The sequence below is a fragment of the Lepidochelys olivacea genome (assembly GCF_965140295.1).
Source record: "Lepidochelys olivacea isolate rLepOli2 genome assembly, chromosome: 1".
In the NCBI taxonomy this organism is placed as follows: domain Eukaryota; kingdom Metazoa; phylum Chordata; order Testudines; family Cheloniidae; genus Lepidochelys; species Lepidochelys olivacea.
The window spans coordinates 8,580,732-8,604,493 of NC_140411.1; the positions used below are offsets into that span (position 1 = coordinate 8,580,732).

The following is a 23,762-nucleotide window of genomic DNA, read 5'->3' on the forward strand; positions in this document are numbered from 1 at the left end:
TCAACTACCTGAGAGGTGGTTCCAGAGAGGATGGTTCTAGACTGTTCTCAATGGTAGCAGATGACAGAACGAGGAGTAATGGTCTCAAGTTGCAGTGGGGGAGGTTTAGGTTGGATACTAGGAAAAACTTTTTCACTAGGAGGGTGGTGAAACACTGGAATGCGTTACCTAGGGAGGTGGTGGAATCTCCTTCCTTAGAGGTTTTTAAGGTCAGGCTTGACAAAGCCCTGGCTGGGATGATTTAACTGGGGATTGGTCCTGCTTTGAGCAGGGGGCTGGACTAGATGACCTCCTGAGGTCCCTTCCAGCCCTGATATTCTATGAGACTATGATTCTACAGCCGGGGGTGTGGCCCTGCAGGGATGGAGGGGGGTGTAAGCAGCTGGGGGTGGGGCCCTGCAGGGATGGGGGTATATAAGCAGCCGGGGGTGTGCCGTGCAGGGATGGGGGGGTATATAAGCAGCCGGGGGTGTGCTGTGCAGGGATGGGGGTATATAAGCAGCCGGGGGTGTGCCGTGCAGGGATGGGGGGGGGTATATAAGCAGCCGGGGGTGTGCCGTGCAGGGATGGGGGGGGTATATAAGCAGCCGGAGGTGTGCCCTGCAGGGATGGGGGGGGGTATATAAGCAGCCGGGGGTGTGCCGTGCAGGGATGGGGGTATATAAGCAGCCGGGGGTGTGCCGTGCAGGGATGGGGGGGGTATATAAGCAGCCGGGGGTGTGCCGTGCAGGGATGGGGGTATATAAGCAGCCGGGGGTGTGCCGTGCAGGGATGGGGGGGGTATATAAGCAGCCGGGGGTGTGCCGTGCAGGGATGGGGGTATATAAGCAGCCGGGGGTGTGCCGTGCAGGGATGGGGGGGTATATAAGCAGCCGGGGGTGTGCTGTGCAGGGATGGGGGTATATAAGCAGCCGGGGGTGTGCCGTGCAGGGATGGGGGGGGGTATATAAGCAGCCGGGGGTGTGCCGTGCAGGGATGGGGGTATATAAGCAGCCGGGGGTGTGCCGTGCAGGGATGGGGGGGGTATATAAGCAGCCGGGGGTGTGCTGTGCAGGGATGGGGGTATATAAGCAGCCGGGGGTGTGCCGTGCAGGGATGGGGGGGGTATATAAGCAGCCGGAGGTGTGCCCTGCAGGTGGTGTATTTCACAGCAACGTTCCCGTACCTGGTCCTCATTGTGCTCATCATCCGAGGAGCCACGCTGGAGGGATCCATCGAGGGCGTCCGCTTCTACCTCTCCTCAGACTGGAGCAGGCTACAGAGCGCTCAGGTACCCCGCCCCCCACCGCCTGGGGCCCCTTGGACTCCCCATGTCCCCCCTCGGGGCGTCTGCTGCTGGTTCTGCGGGTGGGGTCGTCCTGGGGCTGGCTGGAGGGGGTGAGCGCAGAGCCACCAGGTGCTTGGCAATGGGCCCTGAGCCGATGGCTGCAGCTCAGCCAGAGCGTGCGTGGGGGGCTTGGCGGGCGCGGGGTCGGCAGGACGCGGCGGCCTGCGAGGAGCATGTTGGGGGCGGGGAAGGAGCCGGCTCCCAACCAGCTTCTCTCCCCTAGGTGTGGAACGACGCTGCCTCGCAGATCTTCTACTCGCTGGGCATTGGCTTCGGGGGGCTGCTCTCCATGGCCTCCTACAACAAGTTCGACAACAACGTGATCAGGTGAGCGGGTGGGCCAGGGAGCGCTCTGGGCCAGGCCGGGCGGGGCTGGGGCAGCCCGGTCCCGAGTGACCCTGCACACGCGCTGTGGGGGGGTCCTTGCTGCCATGGTGAGTCCCGAGCCACCTGGGTCTCTACTCTTGTCCCAGAGCTAGAGCCCTTCTGCTCCCGAATGCCAGGTCCTGCCAGCGGGCTACCACCACTGGGGCGGGGAACTGGGTCGCAGCTCCTTGGCTCTGCCACCCCCTCGGCTCCATGGGAGCTGCTTGATGGTGTGAACGCCTCATCCCAAAGGCTTGACGGTCTCTGTGCCAGAGATCCTGGGCCCGGGGGGGCAGCCCCGGCTCCCGCCAGCTCCTCGTACAACTCCTCCCCCTCCCCCGCTCTGCTGCCCACAGGGACACCCTGGTTATCGCCATCGGGAACTGCTGCACCAGCTTCTTCGCTGGATTCGCCATCTTCTCCGTCCTGGGCCACATGGCGTGGAGGAAGAGAGTGCCGGTGGGGGAGGTGGCTGACTCAGGTATGGGCGGGGCCGGCTGGCCGTCCTGCCTGGATGAAACCATCCCCACTCAGCGCCTGCCTCCACCCTGCCCCGCCCCAGCCCAACTCCGTGCCTGCCCCAGTGATGCTGAGGGGTGGGGGGAGGTTCTTGCTGCCAATTCCTCTCCAGATCAGGCCAGCTGGGCCTCCAGCAGGAGCTGCTCTCACTCTGTCCCCTTGAGGATCAGGCGGCTCCTTGCTGGGCACCTTGCCCTGGATTTAGGAGCTTCGCTTTGGGCAGATGGGTTTAAAACTTGGCCTTTAACGGGGGCTCTGGGGATGATTCAGGCCCATCCCTGTGAGCGATGCAGCCCGTCCTCAGGGCGTCCCGGCCGGGCACAGTTGGAGTGTCAAATTCGTGTCCCGTCCCCCCCCAACGCTTCTCAAATGTGCCCCGGCCCCGGCTCACGTTCCCTTCAGGGGCCACCGCTGGTACCGCCGTTGCTCTGGTGTTACCTGCACACATTAGGGCACCCCACCTTTTCCCAGCCCGTCGGGCTCCAGGCGTAACCCGGTGAATTTAGGCACCCCCACCTTTTCCCAATTCGTAGGGCTCCAGGCAAAAAGCACCTACCCGTTCCCAATCCGTAGGGCGCCGGGGGTAACTAACCCGGTCAGTGTAAGTACCCACACCCGTTCCCAATCCGTAGGGCGCCGGGGGTAACTAACCCGGTCAATGTAAGTACCCACACCCGTTCCCAATCCGTAGGGCGCCGGGGGTAACTAACCCGGTCAGTGTAAGTACCCACACCCGTTCCCAATCCGTAGGGCGCCGGGGGTGACTAACCCGGTCAGTGTAAGTACCCACACCCGTTCCCAATCCGTAGGGTGCCGGGGGTGACTAACCCGGTCAGTGTAAGTACCCACACCCGTTCCCAATCCGTAGGGCGCATACTACTTCTGCAGATGTGCAGGACCTTTTACCAGTGAAAGAGCCTTACACAGTCATATCCTACATAACCTCTATTTATTAACAATCCCCCCAAACAGATGGCACACGCTACACACTCACAGTGCTCACCACTCCCAATAAGACAGATGAACTTTTCTGGATGGCCAGTCAGGATCAGGTCCATCTGGGGGACTCCAGTTTCTGCTCGGGGTCATTGGCAGGGTGTTGAGGTCTGGCCGCTCTGATCTTTGGGGCCATGTCCTGGAGTTGGCTCCCAAAGAACTTCCTTTTGGACCCCAGTTTATACAGTGAAATTTGAGTCCTATTTAGCTCTACCTTAAGCAATCGTTACACTAAAATTTTACTAACCAATCCTAACACAGTGTAACAAAATTCTCTAACCAATCCTACCCCACCACCTTCATTAATTTACACCTAGCAAAATTAATTATGCACCAGACAGAAACAATGAACGAACCAGACAGATAAACAATAGGGAACTGGGGACCGTAATGACAAAACAACAGAAGCGAGGATTTCACACCCCAGCTATTGAGAAGTGAGTTCCTGCCAGACAGGATGCTATCAAACTACATTTTCTTTAACCATCTTAAGATCGGTTTCTTTATCTGGTGATAGCAGACGAAGGCTTTCGGTCTTACAATATGGCTGCAGACAAAGGCCTTATCCTGATACCAGGGTGGACACACGGTGGCCAGGAGTGAACCATGCTGGGCGGGGCTGCTGAGGGAGGCTGTTCTCCATTTCTCCTCCTCCCGCCAGGTCCTGGACTTGCCTTCGTGGCCTACCCAGAAGCCCTTGCTCTGCTGCCTGGCTCTGCCTTCTGGTCGGTCCTGTTCTTCCTGATGATGTTCACGCTGGGAGTGGACACCCTGGTGGGTCTAACCTCCTCGCTTGCATGCCGCTGGCCTCTCTGGCCCCCGCCTCCCTGTAGCGCAGACGTGTCGCCCTCCTGGCCGTGGGTCTGGGACGCGCCGGCCCCTAGGAACGCAGAGAAGCTTCTGCAGCCCCCTGTCGGCTCCAACTGCCTCTTGGACGCCTGGGCTAGCAGCTTTCCCCGCTCACCCCGGCATCCGCAAATCCTGCTGGGCCAGGGGGTCGTTCGCTGGCAGAGCTGGGTTTGTGGGGGGCGGTGTCAGCACCTTCCCCCAGGACACATTGTCATGTCCTTTATGGGGGGGCAGGGGGTGGCCCTTGGAGGGGTGGGGCAGGGGTGTGGGGTGCTCCTTGGAAGGGTGGGGCAAGGGGTGCTCCTTGGAGGGATGGGGCGGGGGGGGGGCTCCTTGCCACCTTGAGTAGGACGGGCAGTCAGTAGTGAACTTTGCTGGCGCTTTCTGGACTCTGCCCCACATGATGTGTGGGGTGCTCCCCTGCGGCCCGGGGCCTGGAGACGCTCCCTGTGCACCCATTTGGCAGGGTGCCGGGGCACAGAGCGCACGTCCCGAGACGGGCAGGAGCCCGGGGTGCCCTGACGCCCGTCTCTCCCCCAGTTTGGGAACATGGAGGGCATCACCACGGCCGTGCTGGACGAGTTCCCGGCCCTGCGCGAGTGGAGACGGAAAACCCTCTTCCTGGGCGCACTGTGCTTCACCTTCTACCTGCTGGGCCTGCTGCTCATCACCGAGGTAGGGCAGAGCTCAGCCCCCGGCCTGTCCTGTGCAGGGCCATGGCCCCACGGGGAGCCGGCTGTCGGGGCCGAATTGCCGCCAGCCCACAGATGCCGTCGGCCTCGGGGCAGGAGCTGACGACTGCTTGCTTGGCACGGGGACGGCGCCTTCCCCACCGGATGGGTTATATCCCGCCCCCCCATGCCCCGGGGGTGCTCACCCTGTTCTGCCCCGGCCGATGCTGGCCGCCTGCGGGCTGGAGACGGGTGCCGGGCCTGTGGCTCAGCTGGCCACGTGCTGAGCAAGCAAAGCGCCCGCGGCGGGTCCGTGGGGGCAGAGGCTGCCCCTCTGGCATGGCAGGCGCTGGGCGCCTCTCCCTGCCTGCGCCCGGCCAGGAGGTCACGTGCCCGCTGCACTGTCGCTTGCAGGGCGGCATTTACTGGTTCACCCTCATCGATGCCTACAGCACCAGCTTCGGTCTCATCATCATCACCCTCTTCATGTGCGTCGGCATTGCCTTCTTCTACGGTGAGTGTCCCCAGCCCGGGGCTCGGCGCTTCCCAGAGCGTTGGACTAACCTCCCTCCCGCACCGCGGAAATGCAGCCACCTCTGGGGCGCGACGTGGCAGCTGCTTCACAGCACCCAGCAACACCGCTCCACCTTGCGCACGCGTCAGCAGGGTGCTTGGTGCTGTATAGGATGCCGAGGGAGCCCCAGGCCCTGGCTATCTCCACCCTGGAGGGCAGTACGTTTCCAGGCGAGGGTCAGGCTCCCCCGCTACCTCCTGAGCGCCCGAGCGCCCACTCTGCAGCCCCTGGGGGTTGCTGGGCGGTCTGCCGTCCATCCCCTGCCCTGGTGTACCCCTGCGTAGCCGGGGAGCTTGCCCAGTGCCGGGGCTGGCTGAGTGGTGGGGATGCCCCCCAGGCCTGGTGCAGGGGATGACCACGGCCCCGGAAGTTCTCCTCTTTAAACTCCCGTTTGTGCCCCTCTCAGGAGTGAACCAGTTCTGCCGGGACATCGTGGACATGATCTGCCGGTGCCCGCCCTGGTGCGGCAAGCTGGTGCTCTACTTCAAGGCATGCTGGGTGTTCATCACGCCGTGCCTGCTGCTGGTAGGTACCGGCCCTGCCCGAGAGGTGCCCGAGCCACCCACGACGGGCAGCGCCTGTATGGCCAGGCCCCGGCCAGCTATGGCGCTGAAGAGCTGAGCTGCTCGGGGGCCTTCCTGACCCGGCAGCCCGCTGGGGGCCGTGCAGGCTCCTTGTGTCCCAGCCTGTACCACGCCCTTGGCATCCCCGGGCAATGCCAGTCTCGACGGTGCTGCACCACTGCCCCCTAGTGGCTGCAGCCTGCACAGCACAAACCCTGCTCGCTCTGGGGTTCCTGGGGCTAATTTGCCGGGTGAGTGGGGCCATTCCCTGCCTTTAGGCCGTTTCCATCCTGCTCTGATCAAGAAGCTGAGGGTAGAGACAAAAGAAACCCCCCGCCCCCCAGGTATTTCACCTGGTGAGTTTCATTTGGAGCTGTGGCTCGTTTGGCCCCGGGCTATTGGTAGCCAAGTGGCCTGCACTCCGCCCCGGCACCGGGCCTGGCATCACAGTGTCTCCAGGAGGCTCCCCAGCTCGGACCCTCCACTGCTGGTGACTGCACCACCCTTTGGGCCGGGGAGAGTCCCAGCCGCTGCATCGTGGGGGCTCACGCTATGAAACCCACACAGACGAGACCAAGCTCTGGCAGCCCTTGTGACCCCCATCCCCATGGGCACCTCCTGGGGTGGGGGCGGGCAGGCCCCTTGCTGCAAGAGGTGGGTCCGGCTGGCGGGGGAAGGGCTGGGGGTGTCTGACCGCGCTGCTTGGATCTGCCCTTCCAGTTCATCCTCTTCTACATCTTCCTGGAGATGTACAACACGTCCCTGCACTACGGCGCCTACACCTACCCCGGCTGGGGCAAGGCCCTGGGCGTGTGCATGGGCACCATGACCTGCATCCAGATCCCGCTCTGGGCGCTCGTGGCCGTCTGCAGGGAGTCGGGGACGCTGACGGACGTGAGTGCGGGGCCGGGCGGGCTGGGGCACGCCGAGCCGCCCTCTCTGCCGCCTCCCCAGCACCCAGTGGCTGGGGGAGGGACCCAAGGGGTGGGGAGGGCGTGGCTGGAAGGAGCTGGGAGCTCCCGGTTGTGGGGGGTCACCCTGCAGCGTGGGGCATGCTGGGGTCAGGGCTGAGGCTGGGATCTGGACACCTGCCCCCTCTCACCACCTGGGGCCCCTGGTCTGGAGCCCTGCTGGGCCCCGGTTTCTCCTTTCTGGGCAGGGCTCAGGCTCCCGACCACAGCCCCATGGACCGGCCCTGCGGCCATCGGGCAAATGCTGGAGTCGTGCCCCAGTGGTAGTGTGCCTCAGCCCCCCGCCCGCGAGTCCTTGGGCCCTGCCCCCCGCCCCGAGGGCTGGGCCTGGCTCACCCCCCGCCCCACCGAGTCCTTGGGCCTTCCTCCCCCGCCCCGAGGGCTGGGCCTGGCGCCTGACTCAACCCCCGCCCCCTTGGGCCTCACTCCCCCCCGCAAGGCTGGTCTTGGTGCCTGGCTCACCCCCACCCCACCTCCTTGCAGCGGTTCCGGAAAGCCATCCACCCCCTGAACTCCTGGCGCACAGCGACCACCCACGCCGAGGTCATCGACGTCCCCTTCACCATCAACCTGGTGGACAGCGACTTCGCCAGCCCGCCCCAGGGGAGCAGCGAGGCCTGAGCAGCAGAACTGGGGCTCCAGGCCTGGCTCAGCCGCGAACAGGTGGCTGCCGGTGGCCGCCCCCTCCGGGCTGGGCAGCTGCTCTTGGCTCCGTCGGGGCAGCCCTGGGCCGGCGCTCACGGGACGCGCTGGAGGCTGCAGATGGCACCTCGCCTGCAGGAGACGATGCGGGGCTGGAACCTGCTGCTCTCCAGCCGCGCCTCTGCTCAGGACTGCGGCCGGCCAGCCTCCGGGCGCTTTGCAAGAGGGGCCCTGCCTCTGAGACCTTCTTAAAACTCTGCAGGAAAAAGATTGTACTCAAGAGCATCAATTGCACATGCCCCCCGGCATGGATGCCTGCCCCCCGGGCATGGACAGACAGGTGGGTGCCCTGGGGCAGGGACAGAGAGGTGCACGCTCCTTGCCCAGCTGCACCCTCTGCTGGAAGTGATTACCCATCGCTGTAGCGAAGCTGGGGTGCTGCTATCCTGGAGGACCCCCCACAAGCATTATCGTCTGTGCAGGGGGCTGGCCAGGCCCCCAAGGGCTGGGCCTGGGGCGGAGAGCTGGGGTGTGGGACTCCCCTAGTTCTGCGGCTGCCAATCCCATGAGGTCTAGTCCCTAGGTTCCCTCCTCTGGCTTGGATCTTGCCTCCTGCCAGCGGCCCACGTGTGGGGTTCTGCCCCTGGCCCCTCGGGCCAGGCTATGGATGGGCATGGAGTCCGTGTGGCTGCAGGGAACGTGCCTGATGGGCGGCTGCCGGGAGTCAGCACTGGCCTTCCTACCCCTGACCCTGCTCTGGGTGGCAGCCGGCCAGCTGCTTGGTTGGCCAACCCATCCATGGCTCTAATCCGCTCCTGCCATGGTCTCAGCCTGGGCACCCCGGACCCCTAGCAGGCGGCGGCTGGCAGGGTCACAGCCCAAGCCTGCCCCGGGGCGAGGACTTGTGGCCAGGGGTATGGTGGCAACACCAGGTTCTTGGTGCACAGCTGGGCAGTACCTTGCCCTCACCTGCTCTGTGGGAACTGCCCAAGTGAGAGGGTGGCAGCTGCTGTGGGCAGGGCCGGGAGAGAAGCACTGATCTGGGGGAGGGAATCTCTCCACGTGCCGGCCCTCCCGAGGGGCTGGGTTTGAGGGGCCCCGGCTCTCAGGCCGATGGGATTTCGCTGCTGCCGAAATAAAGGCCTGGTGTTTCCCAGCCAAAGTGTGGAAAGTCTCTTCTGAGTGCTGCCCGGGCTCCGTGTGGGGCTGCTCCAGGCTGTGGGGTGACGGTCCAGCAGCCCTCGGTCTGCACGGCAGCATGAATTGACCCCGAGCCCGCCACCCCAACCAGGGCTTGGAGCCCACCTGCCCCAGCAGGAGGGGCCTGAGCTCTCCCCGCTGGTCATCGGCCAGTGCCAGCACTTCACCAAACTGGGCGCTTTCGGTTTAAAACGTCCCCGTGGCTGAGTGCTGACCCCTCGGGGGCAGGGCCGGCTGAGTGACACCCCCCTGCAGCTGCTGTATCCCCAGCCAAGCCACAGGGGCACATGGCTGGCCTGGAACAGCTGCGGCCTGTGCCAGCTGCCCCAAGGGTGCAGGGCGGGGGCTGAGCAGGACTGGCTGCCAGGCTCCTCGCTGCCCTGCGGGAGGATTTAGAGCTGCCTGGAAACACTGGCGGAAAAGGCGGCTGGGCCCAGCACCATGTAACCAGGGTGGCGCTGGCGGGTTGGACAGGACGTTCCAGCCATGGGCGCACAGGCGGCTTTGGGTGAGTTTTATTCCCCCTCCCCCGGCTCTGATCATAGAATCATAGAATATCAGGGTTGGAAGGGACCTCAGGAGGTCATCTAGTCCAACCCCCTGCTCAAAGCAGGACCAATCCCCAGTTTTTGCCCTGGATTCCTAAATGGCCCCCTCAAGGATTGAACTCACAACCCTGGGTTTAGCAGGCCAATGCTCAAACCACTGAGCTCTCCCTCCCTGCTGCTGGCAGGCAGTTCAGGGCTTTTCATGCCCCAGGGCAGCAGGGGAGAGGGATGCTTCTGTTCCTGCCTGCTGGGCTCTGGCTGCTGCGGGGCTGGTCCCCCCGTCCAGTTCCAGCTTGACACTGGCCTTATCCCTACAGCCAGGCGCTGGTTCCTGTACCAGGGCCGGCCGCAGCCTGTGCCCAGCCCAGCCCTCCCTGGTGCAGGCCCCGGCTCCCAGAGGAGAGTGCGAGGATCTTCTGGGGCAGGGGTAGAGAGAATCTGGGGGGGGCCACCAGCGGCTGCAGGGCCTCTTGCTGGAGTCACAGCACAGGCTGCCCAGGAGTGCTGGCATAAGGGGGGTGAGACCAGGGCCTCTGCAGAACCTGGGCGCAGCAGGAAAGTTGGCAGCATGTTCCGGGTTGGCTGGCTCATTAAGAGTCGCACCCCAATGAGTGACCCTGTGTGTGTGTGTTTGGGGGGGCAGGCAGAGCCCTGGCCCTGTGTGTGATTGCTGTAAGACACCCCCCCCCGGTGTCATGGGGTACTAGAGACCACCCCATAGGCCCCTGCCTGCTACTTGGCACCCTGGGACCCCTCTGCCCATCATAGCTGTTCTGCCAGCTGCATTTCAGTCCCGGAGTAACCGCGTCAGCTCCTGTCAGGGCCCCGGCCGGCTTGACTCCGACCCTCTCCCCTTGGGACGGGGTGTGTATCTAGGCGAAGGGCTGCAGGACTCGTACCAGGCTGCAAACCAGCTAGTGCCCAGGGAGCGCAGCCCCCGTCACCAGGGAAGCGGTGATGCGTGTGTGAGCCTGGCAGACCCTGACCCTCTGCTGTTCAGCCTGGGGCTTGGCCTCTCGGTGCCCGTTCCTCGCAGCAGCCAGCCAAGAAGAGACCAGCAGCCCCTTGCTCAAAATCTCCTACATGCTTTATTGGATTGAAAACAGTTTTATGAAATGACAAATCAGACTTGGCAGATGCATCACAATCGCTGCTTTAGAAATGCCACCACCTTCTCCAGCAAGCATTGCCACAGGGCGCCTGGCCCAGCAGGGGTGCCCTGCCCACAGGCAGTGCCCAGAGCAGGGAGGACGCACCCGGGCCTGCTGGGGTTGGGCTGTAAGACGCTCAGGCCTGGGCTACGCACCTCTCCGGGGCCCTTCCTGCCCTGCTCTGGAACCGCTGCCAGGAGGGACTTGGGCGCTGCTGCAAGGCAAGGCCCCCAGGCTGCTCTCAGCGGGGGTCGGGAACCTTTTCCAAGACAGCTGGTCTGGTCTGAATCTGCTCCAGTGCCATCAAAGCTGCATGGAGCAGGACCAGCCCAAGGTGGCAGGGGAGGGTATGTGACCCAGTGCTACCTGGCACTAGCTGGCAGCCGCTGCCCGCCCAGCAGGACTAGGGGCTGGCTCCTCGCGCTGGGTCTCCCAGGTCAGATAGGTGGCCAGCAGCAGCCAGGAGGGCAGGCGAGTGAGGAATCGCAGGCACTTAATCAACATAGAGGATTTTTCACTTATCTCAAAGCAACAATGTAATCGTCTAACTACCGGCTCGAGAACACCTCGTCCGCCCGTCCTGGAGACGCGACAGACCGGCTACAAGCAAAGGCCCCAGCCAGCCCCTCTTCCTCCTCAGGGATCCTGCAGCCAGCCCTGCTTATCCCCCCAGGATTCCTCCACAATACGGCAGGCAAAACGCCAGGCCCTCACCCCGAGGCTCCTTGGTGGTTGCTCAAAGCCTGGGCGCTCCCCTGCTGGGATGAATGGGCGGGAACAGGGAGCCTGCTGCAAAGGGGAACCCCCAAGGCCAATCGCTCCTCCCTGGGAACCAGACACGGCCCAGCATGCAGCAAAGCCGACTCCTCCACCTACCCGGAACCCGCCCGCCTTCCTGAGGGGAATTCTTTCTCCAACGCTCTGGGTCCAAGCCCAGGGGAAGGGCCTGTGCTCTCGGCCCTGTTCTGAAGACAAGTCTTTGGCCCGACTCACCCGGGCAGCTCAATGGAGCACAAGGTGGTCGCCCAGCTGTACCCAAATGGCTTGCGGCCCTTTGGCCTGGTAGGAGCTGCTCTGGGGTTCACAGCATCTGCCTCCCCCACACCTGATTTCCTTTGCCCGGTGCCTGGCCCTGGCTGAAGGAAGCCCATCTCCAGCTCCTGCTACAGGGGCTGGGAAGGCTGAGACAGGGCAGGGCCTGCTGGGTGATCCTCACCAAGCAGGCCCCGCTTCAGAAACAACCCGGCAGGCTGCAGCCATCCCCTCAGCCAGCTAAAGAAACAAACACTGCCTAGAATAGACTTGGCCACGGTTCCTGAATGCAGAAACACTGGCCAGGCCCTTGCTCTCTCTCCACCCAAAGCCCTGAATCCGCTGGCAGGCACGTGCCTTCTGCTCTCCCCTGCCAAAAACGCATAAGCCCCATCCACTCTCCCTAGTCACCTCAGCCACGGGGCGTCTTTCCCCAAGTGCCCTACACTGCCCAAGGAGAGCGGCAAAGACACGGACGAGGCAGCTACCCCTCAGAGATCGCAGCGGATTCAACCCTGAGTAGCCAGGACTAGGCCCTGACCTCCCCGAGCCACTGCCCTGGCCCAGGCGAGAGGGAGGCCAAAGCCCTGGGGGTGCATAGATGCAAGCGGCGGGCCTGGCACAGAGGGAACCCTCCCCTGGTCAGGTTCTCAAGCTGAGCAGGAGCCACACGTGCAGGAGTCCCGAAGAAGCCAAAAGGGGAAAAAAATCAAAGCACATTAAACAAACCCTAACTGCCGTGTGGCCAAGCGGAGGCAGGACCGCTCGGAAGTCATGAGAAGCCATGCACTGCAAAGCAGGGGGCTACTGAATCGGAGGGAGGGAGAAGGGGCGGCTGGTTTACAAGTCAGGAAATAAATACGTTTAAATAGCTCCTTCCCCTGCAGATTTTACAAGACTTGCTTGGGAGGCGGGGAGGAGGGGGTGGGCAGTCGCAAGCACCCCACCCATGTGGCTCCTGGGAAGGGTGCCTTCGCCCATGGCTCTGTGCCCCGCCCCTCCCTGCCCAAGGGACTGGGTTGGTGGCTGGCTTTCCTCCTCCTCCTCCTACTTCTTGGGCTTTTTGAAGATCTTTAGGGGGAACTTTTTCTTGCCCTGGCTGGAGTCAGTCTCCTCGCCCGTGGAGCCGCTGTCCTCTTCCCCGGCGTTCTTCTTGGCGGCCAGCTGCGGGATGCGGGTGTTCTTAGCGTTGCCGGGCCTGGAGTCAGAGATGGGGGAGGGCGTGTCGGGCTCGGTGGAGCTGGGGCTGTGTGAGCGGGAGGAATCGGAGTGGCTCTGCCTGCCCACTGTCGGGTGGCTGATCTCCCCGAGGCTGGTGGACTTCTCCATACCATGGTTCAGCATCATCATCTTCTTCGCCACCACCGGGCTCTCGGCCAGCCGCTCCTGCAAAGCCCCCAGTGAGGAGGCCTCGCCATGCCTGCTGCCTCCGTTGGAGGTCGGGGCGCAGCCGGCAGGGTGGCCTGAAGTAGCCTCCTCTGCGGACCTGGTCAGCAGGGGGGGCCTGGCAGCCAGGAGCTTGGGAGCAGAGCCTGGGATGCGCTGATGGTCGCTCATGTACAGGAAGGAGGAATCGGAGTCGGAGCGAGTGAGGTCTCTGGGGGCGGGAGGAGAAGGAGAAGGTCACAACAGAGGCCCATGCCCGGAGGAGCCTCGCACACAGGCACACGCATGCACAATGGCTCAGCCCGGCTAACACAGTGGAACTCTCCCATGTGTTATTCTGCAGGGAGAAACTTGCAACAAGCCTCCAGGAGCAAACCAGTTCTGCTGCTCTGCTCCTGCCAGGCCCCGTCCTGCTCTCCCGCTGTGCTTCCCCTGCAGGGGTTGCTGCTAACAGGCCCAACCGAGCGAGAACTTGCACCGCCCATGCAAGCTACCTGGCACATGGGGCAGAGCAACCCCCCAGGCAGAGCTGCTGTTGGCAGCTAGTGGGAACCAGGGCAGGTTCCCTTGGCTTCAGCTGTCTGTGCTCGGGGTGCGCCCTTGTGCCTGGAATCAGGGCAAAGCCTCGGTCGGATGAGGCCTAAGGCCAGGGAGAATCTCTGCTGTCAGACAATAGAGCGCAGGGGCCATGGGGGCGGCACAGAGGAAGTTGGGGCCTGCTCACAGGACCTGGTCCATTGGGTGGCAGCAAAGCTCTCAGCCCTGCACTTCCTGGGCTCAAAGACAACTGTAAGAGTTCAGCTTCACACCACCTAGCTCTTCACAAGGGCGTAACAACCCCCAGCGATAGCTGTACTAACAGGCGGTGTCAGACGACTCCTCCAGCCGGGTGAGCTCTGTCGGGGCTGAGGTCCCGCCAACAGGGGCCTGGGCAGGGAGCTCCCCCCTCTCTGGTAACAGTACTTTAGCTTAAACCTTTCCTGTGACTTTACCCTCCAAACCCCACATCTCTCCCATGGCGCTGCCATGAACTGAGAGAAACGAGCAGGAAGAGTGGATCTCCCCGCACGCGGAGTGAGTGCTCTGCCTCTCGGCCTGGGCCCCAGGGGTCATTGCATGGTCCTGATGCCCTGATACATGCGGCTGTGGCATCAGGTCTCATTTGAACAGAGCAGGGTTCCACTGCATTATCTCAGCCCGCATGTGTGCACACAGCCCCTCTCAGCTTGCAGTCTGCAGACTGATCGAAGACACAGCATTCGCCTGGCTGCCCCCCATCCCACCGCCGAGGCAGCCAGTGCAAACCGCTCATTGCAAGCGTCACAACTAGGGGTGAGGCTTTCCCACGCAAAGCCATGCCTGAATGAATGCTCCTGATGCACAACCGACCCTGCCAGCCAGACTGCACAGTGGTTTGTGCCACCAGCCCCTTGCCAATTCTTGTGTTGGGAAGGGACTGGCCACTGGTGAGCCAGTCCTCAGGGTATCTTTGGTCTTTGCAGACCGGAGAGTGGGGAAAGAAGGCAGGGGGGCTGCAGAGCCACGGGTTTCCCTTTGCACCCTCAGCTCTGACCCGCTGTCAGGTTGCAGTGGGTCCACCCAACACTGCTGCAGCCAGCAGACTCCACAGCAACCCCTGCTGGCTCTAGGAAACCCTCTCTGCCGGACTCAGGGGACCCTGCGTAATGAGAGAGGTCAAGTGGCACATGCTCTTGTTCGATGAAACTGCTAGGGCTTCACCTGGAACTTCCTAGCCCTCCACAGCCTGCTCCCACAGGGTGAGATCTGTATGTGACAGCAGCCTTTAGTATGGGCCCCACCGGTCTTGACCCACCTCCCACGCCTTCAGAGCCAAGGACTACAACCATATGTCCCTTTGTAGGGGTTGGAGGTCGGGAGGAAGGGGAGAGGGATCCAGAGGGAAGAGGAAGAAGGAAGCAGGAAGAGTGCAGGGGAAGAAGAGAGGTTAGGCACTACCATCCTGCCCAGCTGTCGCTCCTAAACCAGCCACTTGAAGCCAACACTGGCCAAGACTTTCGAAAACCGGTGCTTCCAGTTAAACTGCCAAGCCCCCCTTTTGGAACCAAATCGATGGTCTGGGTTCCCGAGAGCTGGGACGCCTAGCGGCTCTTCCTGGAGTCAGTGGTTGAGATTTACCCCTGTCACTTGGAGCACAGATTCAACTGGTTTTCATGGGACTTGAGTCAGAAACCCCCAGCCACTGACTCCTGTGGGAGCGGCCAGGTGCTCAGCCTTATGGAAAACCAGGTCACCTATTTGGGTGCCAAAATAAGGACTCAGGCGTTTAACTTTGGGCCCCTGTTTTTGCGAGTCTTGGCCACATCATTACAGTGGTTGACGGTTCTTTTAAACGCAGCCAAGCATGTTCACAGGCACCAAAGCCACGTGACTGACAGTGTGAGGCCAAGGGCACGAACGTATGATTTACAGATTGCTGCACGTTCTTTTCTACGCTCACCTACTTGTCCTAACTCACTAGCCCAGGTCTGCCCAGTGCTGGGGGTGGTTGGGGGAGGGGTACAGGAATGGGATGGGCATGAAATGGACAGAAGCAAACTCCTGGAGACAGCAGAATGTGGAAGAATGGAAGGGGAATAGCAGAACACGTGGGGGCTCCTTGCCTGCCCAGGTCTCGGCTGCCCATTGATTGCTTTTCTCTAAACGGGCTTCCGCTGTCCGTATCACACAGGACCTGGGATGAGGTACTGTCAAGCTTCCTCAGGATGGATTCAAGGCCATTCAGCCTGACCGTGCCATAGCTCCCCAGCACATACGGCCCTTGTTTTCCTTTCTTCCATTCCCTGCCTTTTCCAGCTGGGGCCCAGCTCCATCCAGGCAGCACAACATCAGTGTCACACCGCTTTGCTTACAGCAGAGCTGGGCCAGACCTACTGTTTGGTTACACAGCTGCCCTCAGCATCAAGCAGTCTGGGGCTGGGAAGAGGCCCCAACTCACTGGGGAGCGGGAAGCCCCATCATTAATTCCCACTCCCCCACCCCATCTAATGGCTCTGGCACCAAGTCTCTTGACAGCCCCTGCTCCCACCTTATAGACAAAGGGCACCCAGGTGGAAGACTCCATCTCCCGCCCCCTCCCCACCACACGAGAACCACTGGCACAGCTTAGGAGCAGGAGCTGGAAAGCAGAAACCTCTGTGCACAGAGCATCCGCCACCCCCATCCCTGAATGTTAGCATTCAAAGACACACACCAGCCTCCAGAATCAGAACAGCGCTGACCTTGTTTGCACCAGGTCCTCTGAAGCCAATTGCAAAAGAGAAGCGAAGAGTGAGGAGTTTGTGACAGCCAATCCAGCGGCCCGGCCTTTAGAGAAGGGGCTGTCAGTATTCGCAGGACATGGAGGAAGCAGATAGCTAAGCACGATGCAGTGCCCAGAGCTACTCACTCTCTTTCCTTAGGGGAAAGGAAGAGGCTGGCAGAGACACTTCCCTGGCAAAGGCTCGCCAGCAGCCATCTCCTGGGTGTTGCTGGGGCTAAAAGGAGCCATACATTATATCACAGAGTTTGGGGCAGTACCCGCCTCTGTCATGGGGACTCCTGGATTCTGTTCCCGACTCCAGCACTGACTCTCAGAGGGGGGTCTCTTTGCCTCAGTTTCCCCATGTCATGCTCATCTCTCTTGGGGATGTTGTGCGGCTCGACTGATGTCTAGACAGGGCTCCGAGCTCCTCAGACAAAAGGACTATGGAAGTGCAATAAAAAGGTGCAGTTTGACACACATGCAAATGAAACAAGAGGAAAATGAAGCCTGAGGGCCTAATTGCCTGGCTCTACTCCCGACTCAGACCCTTGCTTTGGACAGCGTACTGGAGGCTAGCCTTCCAGAAGACAGTCTCAATGGGGCAGGGATGGCCGTTGCTAAGTAAGTGCCCTTTTGCCAGCAGGTTTCCTCCAGGGGCACAGAGCAGAAACAAATCAGAAATCTCGCTCTTTCACTGAAAACGACACAGAGTCAGGGTCAGAAGCGACCACTGTGATATCCGCCAGGAAGCTGAGGATCAAGCCAAGCATTCTTCTGCCTCTGACTTACAGGTCTCCAGGCCTGGGCTTTTTGTAGGGCCAGCAAACACGCACATCTGCCCAGAAGAGCAAACAGCTTCGGGAAAAACATGCCACTTCTCGTGACAAACTGCCCTTCAAGCTGACGTCAAGACTCCTAGCGTAACCCTGTTTCCAAGGACTGGACACTCGGCTGTAAGAACTTATTCAGGGCTGTACCTTGCCATGGAAGGTGGTTCCAGACCTTTACCTGTCAAACAGGACGGGCCCAACTGGACTGAAATTTGGCAAGCAATTCACCTAAATTATATTCAAACGGCTCTTTGCTCCCCTTCCACAAACAATACATGAGCCAAGATGGGGCTGTTCAATAACCCCGTATGGAACACGGGCAGGGCCACTTTCCGGCATGAATTTTCATAAGGCTTGTTGCTCCAGAATGCACACGTCTAAACTGCACGATTAGCTCATGCTTTACAAGTGCTGTGATTTGCGGCCCATGCCTCAGAGGTTGCTCTGGGCCACCAGGAACATACTGAATTAACAGCACTCGTCTTGGAGAGATCTGCTTTGAGACACACAGGTGGAGCGTGAGAGCCAGCTAGCTAAAGCCCAGACTGTGGAAGGTTCTGGACAAGTTGATTATATCCTGGGGAGTATGTACACCTAGGGAGACCACTACTAATGCAGTCCGCTATGCTTTGCGCTTCTCTAGCATCTCCTCCAATCTCCAACCATTTGCCACCCGCTCATTATTTAACACTGCCACTGAGCTAGGAGAGAACTCCCAGTTTTACAGATGAGGAAACTGAGTCCAGAGAAGTGATGCCACCCAAAGAGTCAGAAATTGGAAGAGAACCCAGGACACCTGAACCCAGAACCCTAGTCCCGGGCCCTAAGCACTCGACCATACTCCTTCCATAACTGTGTGTTTAACAGCAAGAGCTCAGCTTCTGTCCTGAACTAGGGCCTGCTGGAAGTTATTCTAACAGTGGTAGATTCTCTGCCTGCTATCTTCAATTCAAAAGGTGCTCTCAAGACATGTCCATTTAATAAGCTGAGAGGCTTTTCCTGTTTGTTTTCAATCATTGTGTGTGAATTTAATTGTGGAGGAAGGTGCCCTGAGCAGCACAAAAAATGGAACCCTCTACTTCAGCCATGGGGCAGCTAGGAACATGAGCAGTGTCAGCACAAGCTCTCGGCACAGTGGGCTTCAGCCATCTTTTAGGAGGACCCCTTCTAGGGAAGAAGAGGACATTCCGTTCCCAAGGCCTCTCTGCTGACACTGCTCACAGGGCTGCTGATCAACAATGGGATGGTCTGAACTGGACCAAGTCCACAAACTCACTTCCCATAGGCCACCAAACAGCCATCACTGCCTTCTAGTCATTATGGACATGGACCAGACTACAGCTGGTAACCTAGAGCTGAGACGCTCATCGCTCGGCCATCCATTGCCATACGACTGGGGCTGAGACACAAAGGAGAGTGTCACTCTGAGCTCACCTTCCCTGGATACTGCTGGTCCATGTCACCCCTGAACACAATGGGGTACTTCAGCTCCTGCCGCATGCTCCAAGCAGCACTCGCCAGGAGCTAACCACTTACACTCATTTGCAATTTGCTTGGGAAGAGCCAAAGATGAGACAAGGTTTCAAATAAGGTCAGTGTTTGTTTGATTAGTTGTGTTACCTTTGTTCCCGCAGGCACATCACCCAAATAAAAGACCGATTTATTCACAGAGACAGGCAACTTTCAGCCAAAACCACAGCACTTCATTGGTTAATCACCACTGAGATGACAGATGAGGCACTGGACCAAGTTCTGCAATCGCAGTAATCCTAAAACGGCTGTGCTTACATGGGAGAGAGGCTAAGGAAGCAAAAACTGCAGAAACCAAGGAATGATTATAGCCCGAAGGGAAAGGGTAAAAGGACTCCAAGAGGAAGAACGCCAAAGCAAGCATCAGTTCCGAGGCACGGCAGGCTAGAGGGAGCTAGAAAAGAAGAAGGAGTATACCCAAAGCTCTCAGTCCGACAACGAATCCCCGAGGTGACATCAGGAGGGGGCAGGTCAGGGGTGGAGTCCATCTGGAGGATATAAGAGGAGGAGGTGTGATGGTAATAGATAGGGTGGGCATGGCAAGCAGGAGAGGATGCAGTGGTGATGGCGGTGGAGGAGCAAGAGGTGGAAGAGGCGGTGGTGGCAGATGCTAAGCTGGTTCCATGAGCGTCAGAACTAAAAGATTGTCCAGAAGTGAGGCTGTGCATTCGACGGAGAGCAACTCTGCCTGACAGGTAATGGGCAGGCTGGCCTGGCTCGTTCTGGCCATACACGTAACTCTCTACCAACCTCTGAGATCCGAGGGAGTGCTGCGGGTCCACGACGCGCTGGCGGACACCGCTGGGCACGGGGGCAGCTGTAATGACAGAGAAGAGAATACTGAATGCAGCTGGAGAAGAGCCTGTGCACTAAACCAGCCAGACTGCACTGGCATAAAGCCACCATCCCATGTCAGCATTACAGGTCACAGATAATCAAACTCTGTACCAATGGAGCACCGCTTTGGCCCTTTCAGCCATCCTGTCTGGGGTGCTGTGAGCTGTGCTGTTTGATACAGAAGAGGTGTTACATCTCTGCTTCTGCTTTGATCAAGGACCAGCCCAAGAGAAACTGAATTTTACATTCCTTATATTATCCCCAGACTTGACACAGGTGACCAGAGAGGAGTGTGCACTATCAGAGGTTTATATTTCTAGCTTGAGACTGAAGCAAGGGGTCTGATTTTGATTTTACTGATACCAGTTCTACCCCAGTGTATTTGCACTGATTCCATGGAAATGCTCCAGATTTACCCCTTCTCTGCTGAGAGCGTGATTTGCCCTTCGATTAAGTACAGTTGCACTTCAACTGAAGCACAAGAAAGTTTCCATTAAGGTGCAGGAATCTCTCAGCTTTCACTGTGTGCCTTTGTCTGCAGGGTTGGATGGCTGAGATGCCCAGTGCAAGAAAAGGGAGTACTTTTTGAGATGTATCAGCTGGTCTAATCAATGTTAGTAGGGTTAGCTACCGTTTTTCACTATTATATACACCCACCAAGTGCAGATCGGCTCTGAAAAAATGACATCAGCCAGTTCCCTTTCCACATCAGAGTGCTCAGTTTGCAAGATTTTTTTTTTCCATTAGCAAATTCATCTTAAGCTCTGAAAGCCATGCTGGCTTCTTTCCTTCTCATGCACTGTCACAGCTTTTAATGCCAGAAGAGACCATTGTGATTATATAATCTGACCTCCTACATAGCACTAGCCAGAGAACCTCACCCACTCTTCCCTGCATCAAGCCCATAACTTTCATTTCAGCATACCCTTTAGAAAGACCTCAAATCTCAATACATCGATTTCAAGTGATGTAGAATCTACCAAGCCCCTAGGTGAGTTGTTCCAATGTTGTTAATTACCCTCAAAAAATTGCACCTTATTTCTAGTCTGGATTTTTCTAGCTTCAGCTTCTGACCATTGGATCTCATTATACCTGTGTCTGCTAGATTAAAAAGACATCTGGTGTACGTACTTGTAGACCGCATTCAAATCTCATCATAAGTTTCTTTTGGGAATAAGGTTCTGAGGCCAAATTACATGCGGACAAGTCAGAGTATAATCTGAAAGCAGTCGGGCAGCACGGGTGTCACTCAGGGCAGAGCGTGGCCTGCAGAATCTAGGAGTAGCTGTTGAGATGCTACATTGATAAGCGCAGTCTAAAACCTTTATAGAACAGAACAGTAGTGGTGCTCCCCAGGCCGAAAGACAGAAAAAAACATCTCTACTTATATCTGCTCTTCAAGTCACTGAGCACTGATAAACATGGACCACCAGGAGGATAATTAGAGAGTCATCTCTCAGAGTAGAACCGACTTGGAGTGAAATTCGCCCTTGGACAGGAGGCCAGCACATGGCCTAGGCACTAAAGTCTAACCTGGGACATAAGCAGTGCCTAGGCATTGTGCCAGTCCCACTGCAAAGGGTAAATCTCACCCTCTGACAGTGGAGAGCACTTGTAAGATAAATCCTTGTCCACTGCACACTGATCATTTATAAAATTATGCTCAGGAACAGCACTGAGTAGAAATTACTACCTTCAAAGTCTGACCATTCACAGCTGTGGATTCACAGCTTGCTTTAGCTGGTGTGTGTAATTATGGGCTGTAATGTGTTTCTAATGTGGTAATTATAAGATGCAAAGCATTTCTAATGTGGTAATTATAAGCTGCAATGCATTTCTTGCCTGAACTTCCGTACGGATTTTTTGTTTTTATTGCTGAGTACCAGAATCCTTGAAATAAAAAGTTCATTATAGTGAAATAAAGGATCATTAATATTTAGGCCACCATCCCTTCTTTCTTGATTTCCAGACTTCTTGACCCTACCCAACCCAACTTGGTGCTCCAATGAGGAGATGCTAGGATGTGACACGGGAAGTTCTCAACTGTTGCTTGCTAAATGCAACCCTGGTGGAGCTGTGCTTGGCAGACAGTAATTTTGTCCAGCTTTACAGCATAAAACAATATCTGATGGCACTAGTACATCTCTGTGCTCTTCCATTCTAAGACCCAAAGCTCTTCAGCCACCAAAATTTCTATCCAGGGTGCCTGAACTCTACCCAACTGAGGGACACCCCTCATTTGCTTGAATTGGAGCAGATGACAGTCTTGCCCTCATATTCAGTAAGGATATATCCTGCAGCGACTCCTGGTATCTGCAATGGCCACTGAGATCAAGAGAGAGCACTGCATGCTGAGACACAGCATTCCATAGGCTGCATCTCCATAGAGCAGTCAAGTGTGACTGTGGCTACACTTTTCCCTGGGCTGCATTTTGGGCTGTCCTGTATGTTTCCTTTGCAGGGGGGTTCAAAACTTTCTGGCGTCTAAAGGTGCATACACATAAGACAGTGATGTCAAAATGTTTAAAAAGGTGAATGGACAGAAAAGCTCAGAAGTGAAGTACAGGGAGAGCTCTTTTGGGAATTGAAAAACCAGTAAAACGCTGCTGTCAAACCCACTCCACAGCTAAGAGAACAGGGCATCTTGTGGTTCAAATACATACACATTCTGGAGTGGTCACTGTCTGGGTATATTGCAGTATAAGAGGAATATCACTGTACAGTAAGAAATGCAACAAAAATAATCCAAACAAACTGCTGTCTTAACACTCTCAGGGTTAGCCACACGGTTTCCTCCAGGAGATTCCCACTGATGAGGGTCTCCGTTCCCTCACTGCTACCCTCTGCAACCAGTGATCCTTTCAGAGGCCCTCTTTCGACTGTGCAGCCTAAACATTTACAGAATTTCTTTCCTGCTGGATCCTGAACTGAAATAAACCTAATAAATCAAACTATGAGTGAAGCTAAATCTCTATCTTCTGAAACACTCGTCAGGAAGGTGGCTGGAGGAGGAGAGAGCTGGAGCAGCCAGGGGCCAGATCTGGGGGCCATTCGGGCTATACACCTTCCTCTTCTTCAAATGGAGCTCTGCTGATGTGAACCAATGCTGGCACGGTCAAGCGGCCCAGGTGGGGTCTTACTTGGCCTTAGGAGGAGAGGCTTTTCTATCACAGAGCTGGAGGAGGAGGATACGTTTGTGGGATTTCAGATCTCCTGAGGAACTGAGGGCTCTTCTTTCCTCACTGGGCCTTTCCCCTCCTCCATGCCGGGGCAGTTCCCTGGCCTGTGCTACACAGGAGGTGAGACTAGATGATCACAATGGTCTCTTCTGGCATTGGAATCTATTAATGCTTTTCATCCCCCAACGTTGTCCCTTACACATCTGTCATGCCCCTGGGTTTTGTTTACCAAGCTCTTGTAGTGAGCACGGGACTGGGAGTCAAGGCTCCTGGTTTCAATCCTGCCTCTGTCTCTGTGAGTACGTGGGTCAGCTGACTCAGGCTGTAGGACTGCTGGGTAGACACTCAGGCTCCAGCTGGGGCCCTGCCAGGGTGGAGGGTACTAGAGCCTGGGCTCCAGCCTGAGCCTGAACGTCTACACAGCCATTTTTCAGCCCCAGCGCCCGAGCCCTGTGAGCCTGAGTCAGCTGCCCCGGGCCAGCCATGCGTGTTTACCCCCCTGCAGACATACTCCAGGCCACACAGGGTAACTCACATCCTTAGTGTGTCCCCATTTTCCATGAGGATACTTTGACTTATAAATATGAACAGATTGTCCATCGAAGGCCTTGATTACTTTTCTGGGCCTGATTTATCGCCTTGGTGCTCCAGGTTTACCTCACCCTAATTCCACTGAAGTCAATGGAGTTCCATTGCTGTATAGCCAGAATAATAACTCAGCGGTGGATCAAACCCTAATCACCTGGTATCTTGTTCCCTACTCTGCTCATTAGCAGGATGACCCCACCCTCTTATATTTTAGAGGCAGATCTCTAGGAAACTCCATATTCTCCCTCCTCCATCACACACAGCCAGGCTCTGTAACGTGACAACACTTCCACTGAGGGTGGATTAACCAGTGGAAGTGGGGAATCGCTTGAGATGTTCCCTCCAGGCAGGAGCTGTATGCCTCCACTGTGCTGTATATAGCATTGAAACAATCACATCTGTCGGTGACATCTCCCTCCACCAGCCCGAATCACCCCAAAAGAGGGAGGGTACTGTTGTCATTGATACTCTGGGTCCTCCAGGGAGGGAGAGGGGAGCAGAATCACTCTCCAAGCCCTGACCAAAACTGCCTTTCAAACCTTGGTTTTAAAAATCCAAACACAAAGTGAGGAGGAAGGAGCTAACATGCAATTCTTCTTCATCCCAGCAGAGTCTGCCCAGAGTTAGTAAAGATGCTAATGTCTCACTGGAGAAGAGCGTGTGAATTAGTTTTTGTGTCAAAAAGTTGGAAAAATCGTGGATATAGTTTAGTCCAGCGGG

General features: G+C 57.9%; 2 protein-coding genes across 7 annotated transcripts in view; one reads left to right on the forward strand and one right to left on the reverse strand.

The window, feature by feature from the left end:
- Positions 1–8,629, forward strand: part of LOC311513294 (sodium-dependent proline transporter-like) — a 46,458-nt gene extending 37,829 nt beyond the window's left edge. Inside the window, exons 10-18 of the mRNA XM_084615003.1 lie at positions 1,136–1,270; positions 1,551–1,654; positions 2,050–2,174; positions 3,870–3,982; positions 4,598–4,732; positions 5,143–5,242; positions 5,709–5,827; positions 6,586–6,759; positions 7,320–8,629. Coding sequence (XP_084471129.1) covers positions 1,136–1,270; positions 1,551–1,654; positions 2,050–2,174; positions 3,870–3,982; positions 4,598–4,732; positions 5,143–5,242; positions 5,709–5,827; positions 6,586–6,759; positions 7,320–7,457 — 1,143 coding nt within the window. The 3' untranslated portion in view covers positions 7,458–8,629. The remainder of the gene's footprint in view (positions 1–1,135; positions 1,271–1,550; positions 1,655–2,049; positions 2,175–3,869; positions 3,983–4,597; positions 4,733–5,142; positions 5,243–5,708; positions 5,828–6,585; positions 6,760–7,319) is intronic.
- A 1,666-nt stretch (positions 8,630–10,295) lies between these two features.
- Positions 10,296–23,762, reverse strand: part of STIM1 (stromal interaction molecule 1) — a 202,932-nt gene continuing 189,465 nt past the window's right edge. For all 6 annotated transcript variants that reach the window (XM_084614958.1, XM_084614955.1, XM_084614956.1 and 3 more), the window contains 2 exons: positions 19,189–19,255; positions 10,296–13,006 (listed from right to left, as the gene is read on the reverse strand). In XM_084614958.1, the coding sequence (XP_084471084.1) occupies positions 12,457–13,006; positions 19,189–19,255 (617 nt within the window). In that variant the 3' untranslated portion in view covers positions 10,296–12,456. The remainder of the gene's footprint in view (positions 13,007–19,188; positions 19,256–23,762) is intronic.